The 25,825-nt window shown below is 31.4% G+C and overlaps 1 protein-coding gene across 2 annotated transcripts in view; it reads left to right on the forward strand.

Moving 5' to 3' along the window:
- The first annotated feature begins 684 nt into the window (after window positions 1–684).
- LOC110999867 (CCR4-NOT transcription complex subunit 6) overlaps window positions 685–25,825 on the forward strand; it is a 164,008-nt gene continuing 138,867 nt past the window's right edge. For both annotated transcript variants that reach the window (XM_045631913.1, XM_045631914.1), the window contains exons 1-4: window positions 685–830; window positions 5,229–5,344; window positions 7,690–7,883; window positions 12,925–13,100. In XM_045631913.1, coding sequence (XP_045487869.1) covers window positions 5,237–5,344; window positions 7,690–7,883; window positions 12,925–13,100 — 478 coding nt within the window. In that variant the 5' untranslated portion in view covers window positions 685–830; window positions 5,229–5,236. The remainder of the gene's footprint in view (window positions 831–5,228; window positions 5,345–7,689; window positions 7,884–12,924; window positions 13,101–25,825) is intronic.

Below are 25,825 nucleotides of genomic sequence, written 5' to 3' on the forward strand. Positions count from 1 at the left end.
GCGTTTGAAAAGTACTATGTTGCATAGTCAGAGTTCAAATGCGTAAGTCCAGAATTGAGAATAGCAAGCTTAACATCTAAAGTAACAATGCATTTCATACGATGGAAATCCAAAAACCAACTTTTAATTTGAATAAACATTTAAGTAAAGTGATTCAGTTTTATAAAGTGAAAAAAAATTTACTATTAAAATGTAATTTCATTCTGATAAATTTCTCGACGGATTAAAAAATATTTATAAATATTAAAGCCAGCAAAATATTTTTGTATGTTACTGGATCTGATAAATACGTTAAAAATATTAATATGTTTAATTGTCATGATGTATTTATTATTTTTTATTTTTTTTTCCTTTTGGCTCTAACACTGTTTGTGCCATGATGTATTTATCCTATAAAATATATGAATATATCATGGGGTCTAGTCAAGACAGCTTAACAGTAGTGTATGTAGAAAGTCGAAAACTAAATTTGTATGAAAATGACAGCTAGTGTCGACAGTTGGTACCAGGTCTAGTCTTGACTAGACCACCAGGACAATTATTAAAGAAAGAATTAACTTAAATTTCAAGTTTGGCACACTCATTATATTATTTTTATCCCCATTCGCTAATCTGTGTAAAATAAATATATACTACATTGTCTATACTAACAACCTAAAACGACAAAGAAAAGGTTCTAGAATACGCCGCTAGTGTCGATTGTCGCTGTAGTCGGTAAATGGACGTTTGATGTGGTGTATGTCAAGATTGTGCTATTGTGTGTTTACAGTGATTTATTGCTTGTATATTTAATCCGAGTTGGAGGAAACACTTTTAAGGAGTAGATGAAGGTATATTTTAACTAATAAAACATTTAAATTTTATATACGATTGGGGCATCTGTGTCTTGTGATTTGGCGCTTCGACCGTCAATTGTGCGTCGAGTCGACCCATCTCTTTCATGTCAGCTGTATACAAAGATCATACGCATTTACTTATTTAATACTGAATTAATGAATTAAACGAGCACTTTTTCGTATAAGAATAGCTCTTAAAAATAAATAAATCACATGAGCTTAATCAATTCTGTTAAAACTCTAGGTATACCTCCAGATTGACGGAGGTTATGGAACACAGTTTTACATATTTCTCAAGCGAAGATAATCCTTTATCAAATGAAATATATTTGCCTCTCCTCATGACCCCTTGGCATGCTTATAAGGTATTATCGTAACCGAAATGGTAAACAAATTTCTTATACATGCTATTAATGTTTAAGACATTTAAGTATTATTGTTTTAGTATCTTCTTGGTAATTATATAAACTAGAATCAAACTTATCATTATATCTTAGATAATTATAAATTGAGGTCAATATTAAAAACTAGATGAATGTACATATTTAAATCTGTATTTAAATTACATATTGCACTCATTTTTTCTTAGTTTATTTCCCTTAAAAGAAACAGTAAATAAAAAGATCAGATTTTACATTCATCAATTTTGTGATAATATAATAAGGTAGTGTGGTATTTTAAGATAATAATCATTAATAAAACATTACTATCAAGGAAATTGTGTACTTCCTGTTTGATCAGAGATTTGTTGGTATTGGTTGATAAGTTAGTTACTTAGTATATCCTGGTTTATTTTGTTTTGATGCTTTATAAACAATATAATAACACATAATTATTCTAATAAATGTGTTACATGTTACTTGTGTTACCTAAAATACCTTATTGCTTCTAGAGTATCTTCAATTTAAATTTTTAGGAAACTTATTTTCCTTTAACATTACTAAATTTAATGTGTCCATACATTTTTTATTGGGAGAAAAAAGTTTGACTAAAAAGACTTTGATTTGAAGCTACATTATAATAACATATTACTGTAACTTATGTTGTATACACCAAACTTACTCTTATGCCATATATGGTAGTAATAAATATTACTGCTACTTAATTTCTTGTGTATTAATAATAAGACCTAGAAATGACGATTTTATGTTTGTAACACCAAAAAAATCTAAACAATCGCCAGTATTATTTATAATATAAATGTGTGTTTGGTTTTAATTAAAAATAATAATTCTATATACATATAATTTCCATATTCTTTATTATTTATTATTATAAGACACAATATACAGGAATGTTTCAATTAAGTAGGGTGCACTGGCCCCCACACTAGGATTCCCTGTGTTGTGGGCAGCCAGTCTCTTCCTTTTCACATCTAAACAGTATTGCTTAATTAATTCTACATAACACATTTATATACTATTTTTTACTATTTTTGTACAATAAGAATGTTTTCTGTATCAGTATAGGACAGAATATAAATATAAAAGTTTAACAACATTAAAAGGTATGGATTAGCATTGTTAATCTTGAAACACTTACAGTTAGTTTCAATCCATGCAGTTTTCTTGAAATCTAGATTATCTTGAAACTAAAAAAATTAAAGTATATTTTTTTTAATGTTTCTCAATAATTCATACATCAATAAATGAGTATGAGACAACCACCGTAAGTAGTCAAGAGACAGTTGTGTTGGGGTTGACTCGCTACTTCCCTTATCTAAAAAAATAAAAGAATAGCTATAAACTTAATAAAAAGAATAGCTATAAACTTCTAATATCTAATAACTGAGCCATAAAAAATGGTAAATTTACAGTCTATCCAGCTTTTAGTCCTTAACTATTAAAAAAAATCTTAAACTATGGTGTGCTTAACCTAAACTAATGCCTGTTGCCAATTGTAATTTAAAAAAAAAAACTTTTTAGCTATAATTTTTAACATAACATAGTTACTTCATATATAAATGTATTTGGATGTAGAAACTTAATAAATTGGATTATTCATTGCATAATCACTATATTTATAGTTTATATTAAGTATTTCACCATGGTAATTATCAAGAATTTGATCATTTCTAACAGGTTACAACAAAGTATTTAGCCTTATTAATATAAAACTTCTTTTGGTTTAATAATAAAAAATATATCTATCCCTGAGAATCATTTTTGTGTTTCATATAAGAATGAATGTAGCTCTTGTGAGTATAATTTTGTGGGCCACTAAGTTGGTGGTGGCTTGATCTTTATACCCAGATGTTTTACCTATTTGACGAAATATACAAAAAAAAAATAAAGCAACAAATATATATTTGAATAGTTCATATTTTAAACAACACACTGCACACAATTTGTTTTGTATATGACAAAACAATGCTATGTGACACTGTGAGGGGGTGGGTTATTTATTTATTAATAAAAATTATTTGGCACGGTATAATGAGAGAGTGACACAATGATGAAGTAATATCACAACTTTTAAGTGTTGAATGGATTAGAAATTGTCCCACTTTAACTCAAATGATTATTTTAGTTACGAAAGTGCGCGCATCGTTTACTGTTCACCTTGCGAATTTAAATTTATCTTAGAGGACTCGGGTAATCGCAATATTAACACAAGTACATGCGGGTTTATAGTATTTTCGAGTCGATAACAATTCGGCTAATTCAAAACATTAAGAGCAATGTGAAATTCATCAATATGTTTATTAACAATTGTTAATAAATTAATTTTTTTTAAAGAGAAATTATATAATAAATATTGCTACTTTTTAAATAAAATGACAACGGTCGTTTGCTCGAAATGGCCCCTTTTCCTAACTACCTTGCCATATATAATGTTTTAATATAAAATTATGCTTAGAGGTCGCGGTCGAGCGGTTACGAAAAATAATAATACCCATGCAAGAAAGTACAAATACACCTATGGGTGCATTCAATTGGTTTGTGTTGTTTGGTACTGAGAGTGGGTCAATCAATTATTGTGTCATCAACAGCACAAGAGTTCAATTTAGGCGTACGATTTTATGCAACGCGAATATTGGGGTGAAGCAACTGTAATTTCGTAAAAATAAAAATTCAGTTATAGAAACGTGAGAATTATTTTAAGCTATGTAACAGTTACTTTTCCCTTTCCAATTCAAGGAACTTTCATAACCCGCTGAGATTATTATTCGATAGCTCAGGATAAACATCCTACTAAGGGTCTGTTTCACAATGTACGCATAAGTTCTACATAAGTTCAAAATAAGCTATTTAGTACTTATTGGTAGGATAAACATTATTGTTGCTTTTCACGACTGTCAGATAGCGATATTCGTCATAAAAAGCGATGTTTGTTATTCGGAACTTTTATCTTTCGATAATTTTTCTTTAATTTATGTCTTGCATAGCTTTTTGGTACTTTATCCGTACATTGTGAAACAGACGCTAAAACTAATCTAACTAAACTCAATTCCGCACGGGTTGACGGATATCTTGTTCGAATAATTCGTTTTATAAATTTTTAGTTTTTCATTTTATGCCTATTTTTATACGCTAGCTTGAAGTCAAGAGCTAATGTGTTTTAATAAAAATGTCGCTAATTCAATTCAAATAAGGTATAGTAAAGTGTACAAAACGATGAGCAATATTCGGAAAACTAAAATTAAGTATATATTTTTAAAGTATAATTTCTTTTTAAATTGTGTCATCTTTTGATATTTCTTAGAATACAGTTCGACCCTGTTTCAAATTTACATTGTAAGTTATTTTATCTAGAACAGCTTTAAACAAAATAATAATGTTTGAGTTCGGAAAATTATTGGTATGTTTTTTGAACAATACATAATTAAATATTACGTTTGTTTACAAATAACAGCTAAGTATTTTCATTTTGATATTTGCATAATGTATACATTTATGCAGTAAATTAAAAATATCATTCCTCTTTGAGTAATTTAGTAAGAATTGTTAATGTAGTCTTTGTTTGATTAGTATTGTTGAATAGTTTCTGGTTTTGTTGTATTTATATTACAAATTTTATCGGTTCTAACACCGTTGCGTGTTTGAACGCAGTTTGCTTTGAATTATTTTTTTATTGTGTCGGGGTTAAAACTACTTACTCGTTTATAATAACATTGTAATAAATGGTAATTAGTATGTGGGGTTTGATTGAATAGATATAAAATCACCGAAAATTTATCGAATTGTAAATGACAATTGCTCTTATTGTACTTTACGTACAATTAATAATCACCCTGTCCATATATTATATAAATTTGTTACGAAATAGGCCTGTTAATTCTGCAAGGCATTAATGTTTAACTCCTAACTAATAACAGTTAACTTGTTCTCTTTTTTTCCAATCTTAAAAAAGCGATGTTTTCGCTGACTGATTTAATTAATATTAACGCAGGTGACAGAATGTCTCGCAATAAAGACAAGCATGAGGGCGCTAGCGCGCGTACCTACCACATTATGTCTGAGGCGGAGCGGGCATCAGGCAGACGCGGGTGCTGGACAACGCTTGAGGTAAGATAAGTAATGTGGAGCAGGCATTTCTTAGAAAATATTTACCTAACTCAACTGCATTGGAATTGCCTACACAATTACGTGTACCAACGATTATTGGCAAAATCAAAATTCGTGTATTCAGTTCAGATGCGTTTTACGGCATGCTTATGAATGTCAAAAACGTTTACAAAATTCGCGAAACAGCAAAAATAAGCCATCCGTTCGCAAAACTACCAGGAGGCCTTGTTCTGAGAAGAACGGGCCAGAAACTCAGCAAGTTCTGCCCTCCCTCTACATTACAATAATTCAAAGGAAAATGTCATAAACCAACACGTCATTAAAGTTACATACGTAAATTTTTCATTTCATTGGCAGGATGTATTTTGGTCGAGTTGGCCATTTTGATTCACAGACTTCGAGACCATGAAAGTCATAGTGTCTTTGTAGTACTAGTATAGTACTAATGTCGTATAGAAGAGTAGAGACGGTTCATGACCCCAGACCATGGCAGGTACTGCATAATTGCTTTACGCTTGAAAAGTCAGAAAATTACATGAACATAGGAACCGACTTTGTCTGTTTCGCCGATCAGTAATCTTTAGACAGTAAGGGCCTGTTTCACAATGTATGGATAAAGTGCCACTTAGCTATGCAACACAAATTATTCGAAAGATAAAAGTTCCAAATAAGATACTTCGAATTTCATGACGTATAGCGCTATCTGGCAGTCGTGAAACGCAAAAATACTATTTATCCTACCAATAAGTAACAAATAGCTTATTTGGAACTTATCCGGACATTGTGAAACAGGCCCTAAGTCAAGTTAAATAACATTTCGAATAGGCAATTTGTAAAGTCACGTGACTTCTTAAAGGGGTAGCTGCAGTATGGATTGATCAAGTTAGCTTTAAACAGTCAACAGTATTCAAATTCGCAGCCATTACTTTTCCATTCACCTACAGTTTAGACAAATAAGTACAGCAATATAAATCATGATTTCAGAAGTTTGTTAGTATTTACGGATATCAGACAGTGGGAATGAACACACACATGAATTTTCTTATAGACTGGTAAAAGCTTAACGAACATTTGTTTATGTCACTTGAAGGAGTGAGAGATTTGAGACCCAAAAACCAGTTTAATGAGACCGGTTTGTAGGTTGAACAGTTAAATTTTGGGTCATAAGGGTGTTTATTTATATACTAGCGACACCTCTTAGATTTGAACTAGTATCGCCCTCGTATATGAAACTATTTGTTCATGTAATTTATAAATAATTACTTAGTTATTGCTAAATCAAATATGAGACAGAAAAACATATACGTAACACAATGTACACTTATTAACGTCAAAGAAGATATATGTATAGAGATAGAAATATAAAGATCTGTCTGACCTCTACCAAAAAGTAATTCTCATGTTCGGCCTTTATAAATAAACATATGAATTTTAATCCAAATTGAACGCAATGGACAACGTTTTAAAATTCAAATATTGTATAAAACAGATATCGTTTTTCATTTTTTCATCGTGATTAGTAATTATTTTGTTTATCAATTCAAACATGTAGGAAATCAAATCACCAATCACCTTTATAGAGACTAGCCAAATGGTCGATCATACTACTACCTATATTGCCTGCCTGGTCATTTGCCTCCCTATATTGCCTGCCTGGTCATATGCCTACCTATATTGCCTGCCTGGTCATATGCTTGCCTATTTTGTTTTATTACAATTTCAAAATTTTACTATGCATGTAAATTGTTTTCTATATTATAGTATTCCACCACACCTTCATTTGATTTTGATTTTATTATTTTCAAGTTTTAGCTTAATATACAATTTCATTTACAAATACTTCAGCAAAATATGTGACGTAAAATTCTGCACAGGCTAAACTGGATTAATTCTGTTTGAGAAAACAGTTAGAAGTGGATAGCAAATCTTTGCTTTGTCCTAGGTTTAAATTGTTCTAGTTACATGTAAACAAAACCTACTCATAAAACTGTAACAATTGCGATTCATAATAGATATGGAATATATTTTCATGTTTGATTCGAGATAGAAAATCTAAATTCTAAAACATTCTGGGCTAATGTTAACTAAGAGATTAAATCTTTCTGTTATTCGTATGGGATAGGTAAAGATCACGAAAGTGGTAAAAGGTATGTAGGCACCAAGCACGCCGTGTGATTAAATAATCGTACTTAATAGAATCTGTATATGTGTGACATAAAAACTGGTCCTTGATCACTGGTCGAAGTACCTAATTCGACAAAAACTTGCTATCTATGTGTTCCGTGGTTTCATTAGACAATGTTTCGAATGATTCAAAACTAACAAATATTCCCATAATTTTTCAGATAACAGGAGGTGTGCGCGCTCTAGCGCCCCAACTTTTTCAACTGTCGCACCTCACAGCGTTGTACCTTAACGACAACTCGTTACAACGGATTCCGCCTGATATCAACCAACTGGTCAACCTGCACACTCTCGATTTGTCCAGCAACAAACTGAGGACACTGCCCGCTGAGTTAGGAGACCTCATACAACTCAGGTAAAACTCTTGGACCTCAGGGTATTTTAATGTTCTTAAGGCCTAATTTCTGTTGCGTTTATACAACTACGGACGCAAGGGCAATTCTGTCCAGGGCCTGCTTTCGGCGACTTACTTATCCGACAGTTTTCGTGCTCATCTAAGGCAAGGAAATTCCCTGTGACTGATATCTCAATATTTCAATTAGTTAATACATTTCTTTTTACAAAACGTAGGATCAAATAGTATGTTTTCAATCATAACAAATAGAGTATTTGATTGAATTAAATTTTATATAGTAACGTTTGAACGAATTCTGTACTTATGTTTCCTACTGAATTAGGTCTTAGCAAGAAAATGTACACAACCATTGTTCTCTCAAAATGCTTTTTCATTTTGTCTTAATGAACAATTGAGTTAAATACGGCCAATATAAACTCAATTTGATAAGATTGCGTACTTTTAGTAGTACCTACATATTGTTATATACTTACTGATTTGTTCAAAACTGTAAATAATAATAATTTGATTTGTTACATGTCACTAAGTAAATGACGAGATATGGGTAAACAAAAGCATCTCATTAAGAATATTTTACACTATTAACAATTTTTTTTGAATAGTTGAGAAAAGCAGCGACGCCCTGAAAAAAAGATTATACTTCTACTTGTTTCTAATAAAATGACTAAAAATTCACACTTTGAACCATACATGTTATAAATCTGAGCTAAAAACAAGTTGTATAGGCTCACAGTTTACAAGACCGTTACTCTCGGTGCCATTGACACTACGTGTCGTCACTATCATTACGTCATTACTAAGAGGATTCGTTAACCAACGGATTACGGAAAGTTTAAATCGATTGTCAGTTATGTTACGTGATTCCATGTACATACATGGTATACGTTATGATAATAATTTGTTTCAAGTGATGGTAAAGTCAAATTTAAAATTAGTCTTTTATAAGTACTTTTTAAAAAAGTCTTAAAAATTTCATATTCATAGGCTAAATAGTGATTTAAATTTAGTTTTTTAAATTAATGAGCGTTATGGCCTTATATTTATAATAATTTAGGGATTACAAATTAAGATACAAAATTTTATATTAAATTGTTTGGTAAAAAAATGTTTAATTAAAATATTCGCTTGTCTAATTAGTCATGCGAATATTTTGATGGTAATGTATGGCATAGGTTGCAGACCTGAAAGTATTACAATTTCCAAAAAATTATAAGATAATGAAAAATTCCTTAAAGAATGTATGTATACACGTACAAAAAAGTTTTTGCATACGAAATCACTATTTTGATGCCAGGCCATTATAAGGGGTTTAAAAGATGTCGGGTAATTTTGTTACAGTAAGGTTGTCATACAATGTTTCCATATTCCAAATTCAAATCAGATTTTATCTCCAGATTAAGAAACTATTTAAGCCTTGTAGCTTAACTAACTAGTCCCTTTCAAGTTATAAAAACGAATATTATTAATAAAAAGTAAATTTCCAGACCAAGGTTCAATGCGTTAAAAGCAATAGGTTTTAGAATTTTTCATAACAATGATAGAAGTAATTTCTCTTGCATTTATAATTAATTCATCGAGTAAATGACTTCACCTTGGCGGAAACTAATTTGCGTTAAGATTCTATTCATAGATTTTTACAGCATTTAAAAGAAACGATCGTGAAGTTTCAAACTAATTGTGATAATGGAAGATTAACGAGTTTGGTATTGTTATTGCGATAATCGGTTATTAACCTTATTGGTTAATAAAGTTTTAAAATTATAAAAAATGCATAGAAACAGCTCAATAAATGTATTGGATTTTGATATACGGCATTCATATGCGCGCTAAGTCTTCAATTACGGACTTTTGTTTTACGTCTTCATCATTAGCTTGTATGTAGACTTGCAAATGGGTAGAGAACTGATGGTGAACTAAATGTTTAGAACTACTTATTACAAAAAAATATTATTTTTGAAGTGAAACTTTTTAGGCGCATGAGCGTACTTTTTTTACGGAACGTCACGAAGATGTGCAGCGTTTTTGTCGAAGAAAAGGGAGAGAACGATTGCGACCGATTGAGAGAGAGAGAGAGTGAGACGATATTGGTTGATGTATTCGTTTAGTAGTTGGATAATAGAACTTTAGATGGCAATTCTGTCAAAAAGTCTTGTATAGTTAATGCAGATTTTTTTAAATTTATATTACCATTAGCAAGTATACTGTATGTAGAGAGTGTGAATATAGTATCATCAATGTATTTGTATATATACATTGAGTGATCATATACTGGTACATAATCATGGAGCTTTAACCCTAGTAATAATTAATTTACAAAGAAGTTTCACTTCTGACATGTGTACTTTGTACTTACGATTTTTTTAATACAATCAAGGTTATTGGTGCGTCTTCTGAAATTTTCAGACGTGAATATCTTTTTTCGAAGTGTTTGGTTGTCCTTATTTTAATATGTGTGATGTGTAAGGTGTGTTAGCATAAATAAAAGTAAATAAAAATACCTTCAAAACATCATTATGTCAGTTTATACCACACTTGTTTAACCAGTTTCTAAATGAATTCGTCGCCTTAATATACTTACCTTGATTTAATATTTAGCAACACTTTAGGTTGTTTTTCGCATGCAAAATATGATTATCGTGATAATAGATAAAACAGCTGTATGCCTTGAGAATTATTCGTTTATATACAAAACAAACTAGTCGGTGTCAACGAACTCTCATTTGCGATAGCGGATTTGTAAATATTATTGTTAAATTATTGTATTTTCCTGTGCGCGCGCATCTTTGTTTTTATTTTAATATTGTTAAGTTTTGTTGGAATATATAATGTAACGTGAATGATTACTTTTCGTTAACTGAATATAATTTAAAGTGCAATGAATTTAGTAGCAATTTCAAATTTGCTACGCTTTGTAAATTATATTGTATGATGAGGTGATTAAATGCTATATAACTTTGCCTTGGTAATCCTATCCTTTAAAGTTGTTAAAATAGGGATCGGAAGATACATTCTGTAAACATTTTGTACGCTTTATCTCTGTGTATTATAGGATTTTCTTTAAGCCAAAGTCATTGACCTATTACCTTTTCCTAAAACTTTATACACGATTATGTCAACTAAAGGACATTGATATGAGAATTTCAATTTATACGACATACGTGATAATATGTAATTTATTTTTGTAGATAATTGTTGAAATGTTTTTGTAAGTGCATGACGTAATGCTGTACGAAACAATTATTTTGTATGATTTTGAAATTTTAATAAGCTTTAAGCCTTTTTGCCGGGAAGCATGTCTTTGTGGAAATAGCTGACAGTAGAAGGCAAGAAACAAGCGTAGCACCTCAGAGGTCGGCAAAATCCCCGATGCAGGTGTCCATAGGCGGCGGCAGTTAGTTTAGTGACCTTAGCTCTGAGGCCTCCTATTCTATAAAAAAAAAACTAGAAGTTTTGAATAAAAACTTGAGTCTAAAAGCGACCTCGAGCAAGACGTGCTTTGCGTGCGTGTTCAAGTTTGCAACATCAGCACAACGGCAGTTTTTGAAATGATTATTGAACTATGGTTTGTCGTTAGATGATGTCATCATGTTTTGGTTACGAAAATCAATTCAAATAAAAATCATTTATTATTTTAGGTAACACAATGTACACTCATGAACGTCAAAAAGAAATACATATTAAATGCTGAATGCTTCTATTATTACATTTACTGTCAGAAGCGTAGTAGTAGTACATGACGGGCGTAGAACGGAACGGAACTGGCAATAAACTCCACGCCTAGTCTTTTGTTGAACACAGTGGTTGTAAGGAGCTGCAACCATTACACCATATTCCATATGACATCTAAGTAATTAATAATAAAAAAATAAAAACAAAGATTTGTCCTCTATCAGCAGTAGGAATGGTGAAATAGGAGCACGCACTTACATTCTCGTGGGAACAACAAGCAAATACATAGTCGAAATAACTAACATCACCGCATACACGAATTCAAGTCCAACCAGTCACCGCAAGTAGCACCCGTTTACGAGTATGACGCATGGTCAGCCATCGACCCAGTGGTAATACCAGCCACAACCATTAAAGTTTATATTGAGAGTTGGCATCGAGTTGTTTAAAATTATAGGCTCTCTTGTGGAGACCAAACAAAATACAAAGAATTTTGAAATATTCAAATCAACCTAAATTGTTGTTTTGAAACAACAATTGTCTTCGGTATTTATCTATTTATGTAAATTAATTGATGTTCGTTTGTCTCACAAAAAACCGAGAATGGACCAACCAATTTGGCTAATTATGATCTTGAAATATTTGTGGAAACGTAAATAAGAGATACTAAAAAGTAATAAAAACTATAATTGAATTTGTGTTGCATAGCTATAATATGAGGTTTGATCTCTTTGATCTATCTTACCAAGTTTATCTGGTCATCTAGTTTATTATTTTATATAATTCTTCTTGACCGTTCAACGGCCCTCATTTAAGAACAGTAAATGTACATGAAGTACATATATTTTTTGTTGATCTTAAATGTACATTTAGTTACATGTATAAATGATTTTTCGAATTGAATTGAATTTTAAGATGAAAAGTGTTTTATGCCACAGGCTTATCGTTAGGCACAACAACGACTCATGGATAGCAACAAAACTAAAAATGGTTACAAAAATGTCAAAGTATGATTGTTTACGAACCTTGTTAACGCCTAAGAGTTGACGGTTTGCGTTAAATTTTATATGAACGTAATAAATGGTAATCCAAAGATAGCTAAAGATAAGGAAGACTTCATACTGTCATTCATATTTCTGACTCCTCTTATTGACAAGATTTTATAACGAGGCCATCTTTTCTCATGTTTGTATGTTTATTCTATAAGCAATGTAAAATTAGTTTTTTGAAAGACAAATGTACATTTATATTGTTATAAATCTCGTACCATTTATTTATTACACAAATTCATGTTTCCATTATGACTGTTTATTTAATTGGTTATTTAGACGTTTGCTATCAACTTTTTACTAATAATATATTTTTGTTCCAGAGAATTACACCTGCACAATAACTACCTGAGAGTACTGCCATACGATCTGGGAAAACTCTTTCACCTTCAACTCCTAGGTCTTCAGGGAAACCCGCTGAGTAAGGAGATGCTATCAATATACAACGACAATAATGGGACTGCCAAGCTGCTAACGTACCTACTGGATAACTTGCAAGGTAGGTTTTTAGCTTTATATTAACAGAGACCATATCTATGGAAAATATGGAGATTAACGTTATAACATGAACAGATTAAACGGACAAGAAATGATAGTTTAGGGTACATTTTACGTGCTAACCTACTATCGACTCAATATATGATTATTTAGGCTACCTATAAATGGAATTTATAAAAGCTCCCTCTTGCGGTGTTTACAGGAACTAGTACAGTTTGTTACGCCTGTGTGATATTAATTCACAGTGATCAGTGTAGATGTCGCTTTTCGCAAGTTAATAATTTTTAATTATATTGTTTATTTTGAAATATCTGGAGTTAGTGTACCTATTGTAGTTGATTCTAATATATTATAGAGGAAAAATGTTTAATTACTGAATTTTTTATTAGTCTGCCGATTAAAGTTGTCATCGCGCTCCCCTTCGCTGAATTTAAAAATAAGTCATGCCAAATTCGATCAGAAATTTATAAATTTTGTCGATACATATTTACATACATACACATATACATACATACAAGTGTAACGAAATAAGTTCAATTTATTGAAATGTTTTCAACACTAATAATTTAAAAAAATACTAAATCATAAACTATGATAAGTAATTAAGTGTAGTAAATAATAAAAATACATACAACCATTTTTCATTCTAAGTAAATGGTAATCGAAAATACACACACGTTTGACCTAGAAAACTACTGTGCTACTCCATTGCCTACTTTGTTGGACCTCAGGCGATTCACTTTTTAATAACCAATTACAGGTTTAATGGGACCAACAGTAGCCACATTCATAAAAGATCCATTTAAACTTTATCGATGTGCGTACACTCTCAATGTGTCAATATAGTCGTGTTCTTTTTACTTAAATTTATTGGGAATGAGAAAAGTCTAAAGATTTGTTTAAAAGGTGAAGGAATAATTTTGATTTTTATAGTGAAAATCATTAGTCGAAATTATTTTGTCCTTTTTTTAAGAGCAGTGTTGTTCTATTATCTTAAGCATGCGACTTCCATCCCTTAGATCGTAGGTTCGAACCCTGGCTGTGCACCAATGGGCTGGGTCTCAGCGCGCTTAAACAGTCGCTCGTACGCTGAAAATATCACTAGGAAACCGGCAGGGTATAGCCCTAAGAAAAAAAATAACGAAACCGATTTCTGTCGACCTAAATCATATTAAATTGTTATTATTATATCATAATCATGTTAGTTGTAGTATCATTTGTGTCGTGTTTATACTTCTTACACTTCATTTTTTTAAATCGACAACAACTCATACGATTCTTGCAAAACAGCAGCTGATATCACAAATTGAAAAGTATTGGAATAATAGTAACCCTTTTTAATGTGACGTTATTCTGTACACATCATTTACACACATTTAATGGTTTATACAAACAAACAGTGGCCAAATACCATAGACTAGTAGAGTATAAAGAGTTTAAAATTTTAGTACCGCAAGTCACGATGATATCACATTATCTGTGCCGCGATTGAGACGTCGCGAGATTGGAGACGCGCGCGGTCAATTAGACGCGTTTTATTTATGTAGCACTGTTAGTGTTAGATATGCTGATTTTATACGTAATGTACTGGTAATTTACATAAATGCATGACTTTGTTGTTATTCTGCATGTCCTGTAACTGTTTATGGGCTCTTTTCCGCGTCTGTTTTTACTATACATATTTTTAAGACATGTTATGTGTTCAATCTATTATAAACCAACCACCGAAATACGCGCCAACCTGTTCCATCACGTTCGTTTTGTTGACAATAGACGTTGTTTTGTAAATGATTTTGCATTTGCATATTGCATTATCATATTAAAATCAGTATCCAGCGATGTTGTCTATTCATGATAATTTCGTTCTCGACATTTGATGTTGTCTTGGTTAAAGCTGAAATTCACCATACTTGTTACTTTATAAAATCAAGATAAGACCGACTTGCAAATAATTTTGCACCCAACCTGAGGTTACCATGGCCATAAAAGCAAGATTCATTTAAATGTTTGCGCAATACATTAATCTCATTGCGATTCCAAGAATATATAGCAAGTTGTTGAAAGTGCTCTCTACTACTAGACTACTATGCCAAAACGGAAGAATTTTTCTCGAAACAAAGCTAACTGAATTTGAAGAAATATGAAATCATTGGCTCTTAAACTACAACATCGTGTCCGATCGTTTAAATTCGCTTTCATATTGCCATTATTTTTATCTGCCTTTCAAACTTTTTATTTTATCAATTTGAGGTTGCGCTGAAGTTGGAAAGTGGTTGCTGAATTTCACTATTGTTTGTGTTGACTCACTTTTGTCCGAGATAATATTGTTAACAACGAGAAATAAAAAGTTAATTATTTCTTTTTGATTACATTCAGCTAAATTGGAAAGCCTACTCCGGTAGTTTCGTTTTATTGTTTTGTAGTTTTATTGTGTACTTCGTTCGTTTTATTTTCTGAGCTGCAATGAACAAAAGTAATAGTTTTTATTGAGAAATAATCTAATGATTTTGAATTTCAACATTAATTTGTAAAAAGCTTTATTCTTTATATTTGTGATGAATGACTGAAATTATCAAACGTAACGTAAATAAAAGATTTAACTTCGAATACAAAAGTGTTGATTGTATAAGAAAATTTATTAGCAAATGAAAACAATCGATACATTTGATGCCAATCTTTTGAGCAATAACTTTTTATTATTAATTTTTGAAAAAGTATATTGGCTGTGAATTAGTTGGCTAGAGCAGCGTACATAGTATACAGCCTCTACATAAAATGTATCCAATGATATTACAATTGTCCCGTCCATCACAATACGTTTGGAAAGTGTGGGAAGTCTAGATAATTGATTGTATTACAAGTCCGTTACGCTCTCGGTGAAAACGTCCGTGAAAAATGTCTTAAGCATTTTATTTTTGTCACCGATATTGTAAAGCCATTGTTCTACGTAGTTTGTCACTTGCTCTGACAACGTGGAACGATTTAACGCGGCTTTCAATGGGTCTATCCTAGTTTAGCGGTTATTGTGTAGTCAGCTTTTGACTCGGTTATAAGTGCATGCGAATATGATAAATGTTGTATTGGAATATAGCCAATATTTATTTAAAGGAAAATAGATGCGCATCTATTTTGCACGTTTTCGTTGGTATAGTCTGATTGATTATGAATGATTGAAATGAATGATTGAACGTTAATTTGAAAAATATCGTTTGAGGAACTGTTAATACACGAGTAATCAGTATTGTTTTATTATTACTTTTACTTTCTTGACTAGTAACTGAGTAGTTGTTGTTTTACAATGAATATAGGATAAAAAAATCTACGTTTCATCTTTTCTTTTTTATTAACTGGCTTAAAAATTGTTTAAATGGAAACTATAAGAAAATATACCACTAAGACAAAATATACTAGAAAAAAACTGTATAACGTACCTGTTCGATAATTCGTTAAAGTTCTGGGGGTTTAAGGCAATAATATAATCAATAAATACACACTCCCGTTCTTTATTTAATAAATAATAATATATTTTATTATTTATTTTCTGTGAGATTAAGAAAATAAAACAAGATAAATTTAACAATTGTTTAATTATCACAAAATGTTAAGTCAACGCCTCACTTAAATAATGTATTTTACTAAAACTTCGATGTATTGTAAAATAAACTTACCAGACACGTTCTGATAAAGTCGACTAAAAATTACGCTAAAAGTGGTCACAATATAGACTTTCGTGTGCCTATTATTCCTAAAGCGGTGAATTAGTGTTAATAATTTTATTAATCATTACATATTTGCCTATTGTATAAAGAAAAACTCTTAAAAATCTAAACTTTTACCTATACTTTCTAAGGTAAAAGGGCTAATCTATCATTGCCTTTACTGCTATACATATGAATATGTTTAATCAGAATAAGGATTCTCGAAACGTTTACATTCTACGTGTAAAAACTCGAAAACAATTTGAAACCTATAGGTTTATCGATCGGTATATTATCGAGTTTGATGCGCGCTGAATGACAATAAGTATCGAGTGAAAGTGTTTGCGAAAGCGAAGCCGGAAGATGACGTCATGATTTGCGCAAGAGTTGCGAAACACCTTGCATTGAGCTTTATGGAAAGCTTAGATTGAAAATTATTATTATTAATTCTCATCTTTATTATAATAACCCCTTGCTCGATTTTTTGTAATACGAAATTGTTTTTGATTCAATAAAAAAGTTATGCTATAATTACTGCATAAATAAAAATATTACCAACAATAGATGATATAATTAAACCTTTGTCACGAATACAAAAAAACGTGTAAAGAAATAACAGATTATTATAATTATACTTGACGTATTTCTGCGTCTAACAATTATTTTATCAATCTTGCTTGCTGACTAAATAGCGCTGACATTACATTGAAATACATAACGCCTTTATGCGGCTTTTGAAATTGTGTAGTAAATTTTTGCAACCGCATTGACAATAAAAAATAACGCGTTTATATACTACGACGTTAGGGTTACTGGTATTTTTATGTAAATAAAGCTTTCACATTGTCAAATTCATTTAACTAGCAAAACATTGAAATTATGTCAAAAATTTACTTTGACTCTGGCAGTCACTTTTTAGTAGATTTCTGGACCTCTAGTCTGTATATGTCTTACTTATTTATTGAAATATTTTTGTATCGGACAATGGGTACAAAGAAACGCATTACTCACGAATTCATTAACGTTTAAAACACCTTATTCAAAGTTACGAGTCTTAATAAGTTTTGTCCCTATATTTGACGTAAAAACATAGATAAATAATTAAGGAGCCCAGACATATCTTTATATGTACTGTCCAATTTTTGGTATTTGTTTTTTGTTGTAACTTTTATGTGTTTTATAATTCATATTAATTCATATTAATTCACTAAGATAATGATTTAAAATAGATCAAGAGGCCGTTAAGTTTCATTGTAACCTAAGGGCGGTAAATGCAAGGTCGACACGACCCTGCCCCGACGGGACGTTGTCTGGAGGTCGCCAAATTCACCCTACGTCCCTCCAAACGTTATCCAATCCAATATCATAAAGTCTAACTGTCTTTCAATCGCCACTACTTAAAAATAACCTGTAAAAAAATATGTTACGATATTAACATTTTAGTGACATTATATTTTTTAGTTAACGTCTTATAATATTTAAAAAGTACTTTACCCTGATTGTAACAAGCCTTTTACGTTGGTATTATGAATTTTAAAGAAGAGAAAAATGGTAATTGAAAGCAAGTACAATTTTTATATCTGAAATCGGAATAAGGTTTAAATAAGGTATTTATTTGTCAGGTGAGCCTCCTGCCCGTTTGCCCCCTGTTCTATAAAAAAAAAGTTCGCGGGTACTTTATTGATAGTTTGAATAAGTATCAACTTTGTTTTCTTATAAGTGTTTCTTATTGGCCGTAGCAACTGTTCATTTGATATGAGACGAGGTTGTTAAATGTTATTTCATTTTAAAGGTGCCCTCTACAATTTTATATTTGTCTGGAATTTTTCACTTGTCCATATTGTTTCAGTCGTACTTTTCATTGCTTCAATTTATTTTACGATGTTTGAATTGTCAAATGGAAACTTTTAAAAACCTTTCTCAAGTGTCTCTTCTTTTGAAAATGTTTCTTTTCATATACAAACGAAAAGGGTTTGGAGAGCGCAAACGTTTCCGTAGGAATTTCCGAATAAAAATATTAACGGTCTATTGATATATGCGGCAAAAGTTTGTAAATTTAATTTTAAGCCTAAATCTGGTTACACATTGGAAATTTGTAAGAGAAGAATGGCACATTTAATATGTTGACTTTGACAATTAATTTGCGCTGTACATTGACGTTTTTACTGTGCAACATCGTATTCGTATATTTATTGTTAAATATAATACAAAAAATAATTTTCCTGGGTACGTGAGGCAAGACGTTAGATGTTTCCGGATAAGAGCAATTCAGACATCTTGGGTATGAAGTGTAGAACTTTCTCTATGAATATTGAAGGTAGCTTCATCTAAAAGGACTAACAATAATAAGTTAACAAATTTACAAAATGGATTTTTCATAAAAATAATAATTTAAAAAGTTGTATGCGTTGAATACTTTGTCAAACTTCTTTGAAAAATCCTTCCTATAGAAGATTACGAAATAATCTTATAATATCTTAGCAGCCGGCGTCAGTCTATATCACAAAAATCTGGAGGCGGAATACATCATTTAAAAAATACATGTAGCTATGATTTTTTTCCATATACATATTTTAAAATTAAAGAAAATTTAAACACAGACCGCGGCGTGTCGTAAAATTTTATACCATCACGTAAAGTCTAGGTTGCAATGCCCTTAGAGGTAATTTGAGAGATCTTTATCATTATGATTCAGGTATGGCTACGCATAATCAAGCTTATCTAAATAACAGCCATTTTATTATCGCTCTTTAGCCTGCAATTTTGTGTTAAACTACTGAAAGGGCGTAGTCAAAAGGATACGATTGTTAAAGGTATATAGAGTATCGAGTTGCGGGGAGGGTTTCATAATATTTGGATTGTAACCTATTCTTTATTTCTGTAAAGGTCGCGTAGTTGACCACACATGTGTCTATGTTTATGTGAAGACTGCAGAAGTTCGGCGCTATGGCAAACTAAGAAAAACTGTAGGGCATTCTGAGGATACTTACCATCTACCCTCTATACTACTTATAAGAGGACACCCGAAATAAAATACACCGTACAATATAACCATTGCAATAACTAACACGAAAAAAAACACCAGCGTATTTTTACTTTATTTAAACACTATCCTATGAATACATACACCTTTATATAAAAAACGTATAAAAGACTTACTAATAACATAAAACATAAGCATACTAATGTAATGTTTTGCTGTCGCATGTATTATACATAGAAGATTGATTTGTATGTGTCGTTAGGGTTTTTAATGACTGTTACTATATGAGTAATTTATTCTACTGATTGGAGAATCATTAAGATTTACAATTAGATGATTATTTATTTAAGACCTGTGTTTAGGACAACGAATGTCAGCTAGTTTTTATATAATAATCAAATTTAGACAAATTCTAACTTTGAGACAGTAAAAAGGGGAAAAAAGGAGATTACTGGTCGTTTCTTATTATAATTTTTATTCGTCATTTAATTCTTATAATCACTTTTCTAAACTGCTACGATGTTATTAGTCACTCAAGGTCTGCCTTGACATAGCAGATATATCGCAAATTTCATTGCACAAGTTAAAATGTGTCTACAATTTTTCTTAGTTTATTAGTATTTGCATAAATAGAAGTTACGCCCATCGTAGATCTGTTTGACATTGCACAGGACAATGTCGTTGGAATCCTTAAATTTATTGTCGAATGGAATACAAATGACTTTGCTAGTTGATAGGCCTTAATGTGATCTTAGAGGCTCGACACGATTTGTTTATTGCCTCGTAAAGTTGGCTCGTGCTGCGAACGAATTATTCACTATTAAAGGGAAAAAGTTGCTTAGAATTATTTTATGATTTTTATGTTTTAACAACTGGTAAAATTTTCCTTAGTCTATTTTAAACAATGGGAGAAATTGTTATAATCAGTAAAAAGAAAATCTAAATAGTAATTCAATAACAAAACAAATATTAATTTTGTGATGTAATAGCTGTATTTTTAGTTGTGTATTTTTAATTAATAAACATATATTTTGAAATTGAATTTATCCATAGAAAGCAGGTAGAGAAGTAACCAAACCTTTTACTTTTAATTTATAAATTAAACCTAGGATATTGATAGAAAGTGTTTATTCAAATGTATACATAATGCCGTTTTAGCATGTTTGACTGAAACTTTAATAATAGTAATAAATGATAATAAATCAATAATTTGCAAGAAAGCGGTACCTTTCAATCTTTCAATTCTTTGAATTGGCGATATGTTTAAGTAGTAAGTTTACATATTTTTAATGATGCCTTTTAAGTTACCCGAAGTCTATTATGTAATATATATAAATAATATTAACCTAAAAAATGTACTTAAGCAAGGTTCCACAAAATCTTAGTATTGACTGTTTATATTATTACGCGAGCTTACTTCTTAAAGCGTTTGTGGATACAACCGAAAACTCTTTTTAACTATTTCTAACCCGTTTTGCGTAACAGTAAGTAAAATAAAGGAACCGTAGCATAACGCTTAGTGAAAGTGTTGCCAATCAAATTCGCATTAGGAGTCATAAGCTCTTCTATATAAATGCATATAATAGTTTTATAATGTTTGGAGAGTTAATCGTAAACAAAACAGAGCTATGATAGCCTTGTTATGGTGGTGCATCGACCAACTTTATGTATTTCGGTCATATATATGTTCTAATATATGGAATGGTAATTAATACCTACTGGTAATATGTATGAGTACCGTGGGATATATGAGATTAGGCAGGGGACAAAGAGGCGGACTAACATTTTTTAATACGTGAAAATTATAATTAATAAATAATAAGGGTTTCGGGTGGTATTATTGTTTTCAGCGATATCTTCCAGGCAAATTTTTAGTAAAAATAAAATTTAAAATGGCATAATTGACCGTGGATGAAATCCGTGAAATCGGGTGTGTAGGCCTTGTACATACCTGGATCAAGTCCAGGAGGTAGGTAATGGAGAAGTGACAAGATGAACGTACCCATAACCGAGCATGTGTGAAGAAAGTTGATAAAGCGATATGTCAGTAGGTACCCTAGGAAGAAGAAATCAATGGCCTCCTCCCATCCTGTCGGGAAAAAGACGTGACGATAAAATAACATATATAAAATATTATTTATATATTACATAGTATATTTATTTGGATGTGTAGTATAAGTGTGTTAATCACACATTGTGGCAGCAAGTCCTGGCCTCTGAAACAATAGAACGGCAATTTAGTAAGTCTCGTTCGTGTGTCACTAAGATAATAAGGATAAATGGAAAAATTTAATTTTACATAGCGAGCGCAATACAATTATTTTGTATTTTATATGAACGTGGAAACGAGTTGCAAATAGAATATTTATAAATACACCCACTTATTATTTTTAACTTATGCCTAAAATTGGATATAGACAGGCATGAAGTAAGAGCTATTTGGATATTTGTTTTCACGGAAGACGCGTGAATTAATTGTCTTTCACTGAATAAGTTTCTCTTTATCGTTAAAAGCTTAAGACAGGTTCTTTGGGTTCGTTTAACGTCCTAGTTGAGTTATTACTAAAAACAACAACTTTGTTAGCGACAAAAACTTGAAGTCATTATTCAAATAGAGAGAATGAGTGGAAAGTAGGTCCCAATTTACGCAATGTGGGCGCAAAACACATTATTTCTACCTCGGGTGCGAATTATATTTATTTTATTGTTTAATAGCTGAAACCAGTTGTGTTATAAAGGAAATAGTCTAATATTTATATGATAGTTAAATTTAAGGCATTTCTATCGTAGTGAAATGCGATTATCATAAATTAAACTAATCGAAATACTGTTCATAATTAAAAAAAAAAAACAAGAACAAGTTTACTTCAATTTAGCAATAATTGTCACTAGCCCGAATTTCTACTTGTAATATTAAGGAAGTATTCTATTAATAAGCTATGGTAATTTTAGTATCTGATTGTTCATGGGTATAATCGCCTATTACAGCCCTATGGTTTGCACAGTATTGTAATATCCTATACAGGATATTAACACACACTGTATAGCTGCGGAAAATTAACATCCTCTTTGAACGACACGAAACTACCTATTTGTCTGAAAGATTTTTTAATATATCAATGACCACGTTTTTATCAAAGATCTAGGAACGAAAATGAAAAAAAAAGATACCATCAAATTAAATTTGATATAGCCTTGACGTAATCTTACATAACTGAAGTGACAGTTCCAAAATCAAAACGAACCTTTACATAAACGCACGTTATGTAATTTATAAAGAGAAATCCGCGTCCGGAGAAATGTAAAACCGAATTGACTCATTTGCGAGCCGCACATCCGGAACCGATACAATGGTGCCGAGTAAAAGCTGCTTGCGTAACACTTGTAACTGGTTGCGATCGTTTGATAAGTCACCTTACGCTAAACTTCATGGCTATGTTACGGAGTTGGTTTATTCCGTGCGTTTTGGTCCTGGCTTGGTCCTAGGAATATTGTTCGCATAGCACTGTGCGTGCTTTACTCGACTTCCTTAAAAGATATATTTAGATTTATTATACAATAATCTCAGTCCATAAGTACCAGCCTTTACGGTTTATCAGTTTTATAAAAGCTATAAACGCTACGGTCAATAAAGGTAATCCTCGTAAAACCATTATACCCTTATAACCCATTTAGAGCGTGCCCGGAACCTCTTGGAAGATGAAACGCTTGCGCAATGTATGATATTCGATACCCTTAACTTTCTCCGGACGTTACCGAATTTGTAATCAGGTTACGGTGAACGATTTCGCAATTTTATGACCCTATATTGATACATTTTTAACGAATATCTTACGACATGTATAGTTGTTTTTTGTATTAACACTTTATTGTATTTACAAGTCGCTGGTCGTGTCCACATGTTTTAGGGATGACACCGCTTTTTATATTTTCGTATGTTAATGTTGACATGTGTTTGTCCTAATTTTGTGGTCCAAATAATAAAAAGAAAAAAAGCCAAATTTATTATGAATACTTATGATTAAAACATGAATAATTGGATTTTTAATGTACATATATCTGTCTAGCATGTAGTTAAATAATACAGACGTTTGTCTAGCTTGTACACACGGCTATGAGGTTTTTTATTACGATGAAAAACATGTAGCATGTAGCAGGTTGAGATATTTTTCTACCTGCGTCGCCGTGGATTTGAATAACATTTAAAAGGTTTGTCAATTAGCTTACATTTGATGCTAGAATACCCAAGTTTCTGAGCACATTTCATATCCGTAAGGTAAAATTTTTAACGTGCTCCCTGAATGACCGAATTCAGTCCACGTTACTCATTAACGTGAGTTGAATTCGGTTGCCTGAATGATGAATGTAGAGAATTATAAAAATTATTAAGTTTTGCTTAGCATATTTAACTTTTTAATGGTAAAGCAATTAACAAGATATATATGAGGGTTTTTTTCTAGTAAATAAATTTCATACGTGATGCTTTTGTCTGTATCTACGATGTGATAAATACTTTTACTCGGGAGCCCATATAAAATTTTAGCCAACATAAATTTTCCACTTCTAATGTGTAATGTGGGTTTAGTACTTTCAAATGCAGCCTCTGGTATAAACAGGATTTCAGTTTTAAGATCCAAACATAAATTTTAAACTGGTCTACGAATATTTTATGGCGATCTCTTTCAGTTATATGATATGTAAGCGAGAGTGAGTAGGGAATTAATTTTGTTGGAACACGCGACGATCGTAAAGGTCGACGGTACGTATCGCTTTCTATTCGTTACATGATATGCAAACTTGGCATCGGTTGATATATCGGCTTTTATGGAAAGTTGTCTAATGCCGCAGACTATAAAAAAAACCTTCGCGCTTATCAAAGTTTGTTCAAGTTTGTTGGGGTTATTTTCGGTTGATATTTTTGTAGTGAAGATAATCTCTTTTTAATATTAAGATAAAGCGCCTATGCAGGTCCATGCCATGGCTTGTTTGCCTCTCTTTATTATATATATATATATACATTGACTTAAAAGAAAGGTAGATATAAAAAAATAGCTTTTGGCTGCGAATTGTGGTATCAATTTGTCACGTAATTTCTTGATTGTATTGATATTTCCTTTTGAATTTATAACATATATATTCCTTCATTAAAGCCTGTTTATGTCACCTAGATCAGCTGTCCAAAACTTATTATGCTCTTAGATACTTCATGATTAATTTAAGAAACAAGTACATACATTACATGAATAATATTACGAAGCGCTCGTAGCTAGGTTTAATTGCATTTCAGTACTAAAAAAATATTACAAAATCACTATCAAAATCAAAAGAAAATACTTTTTTTAACAGGATTGAAGCTATTATTGTAAACTTATAATTATTTAACATAATTTTTAAATTTATCTGACGTTTCGCGTGCTTTACAGCGTACGTGGTCACGGTGACTGAAGACAAAAAGGTGTTGTCGAAACGTCGGATAAATTCAAAATTATGTTAAATAATTATAAGTTTACAATAATAGCTTCAATCCTGTAAAAAAAGTATTTTCTTTTGATTTTGATAGTGATTTTGTAATATTTTTTTAGTATCTTAGCCATCTTTTAAATTCTTAGTATGAAATTTGTTGTTTGATGTTTAAATCGCAACCGATATGGAAAAGACGTAATTTTTTCATATTTCCTGTGGAGTATGTTTTGATTTTGCTGTTGGTCACCCTGTTTTCATGGTTGAATTGTAGGTATACGAGAAGATATGGTATAGGTGTATGTTGGAATAGGTATTACTTGTGTACAGATTTAATTTTTAAAAAACCTTTGGCTCTACAAACTTATAAGGTCTGGTCTGGGCAGGTGATCGGATGTTTGTTCTAATAGGCGATCAGCGGTGGTCATTGGTGATCGACCTTATGTGCCTGCCATGCGCCGCCGTTTTCTTTCCGTACAAGTGAGTTTTAAAGGATCGATGGCATATCAGGAATTAATGTCGCTGAAGCTATTAGGTCAACGCTGCTGAGCAGATTCCATAAAAGCCTGAAACAAAAATTCGTAT

This window comes from Pieris rapae, chromosome 17, assembly GCF_905147795.1.
Source record: "Pieris rapae chromosome 17, ilPieRapa1.1, whole genome shotgun sequence".
Taxonomy (NCBI): domain Eukaryota; kingdom Metazoa; phylum Arthropoda; class Insecta; order Lepidoptera; family Pieridae; genus Pieris; species Pieris rapae.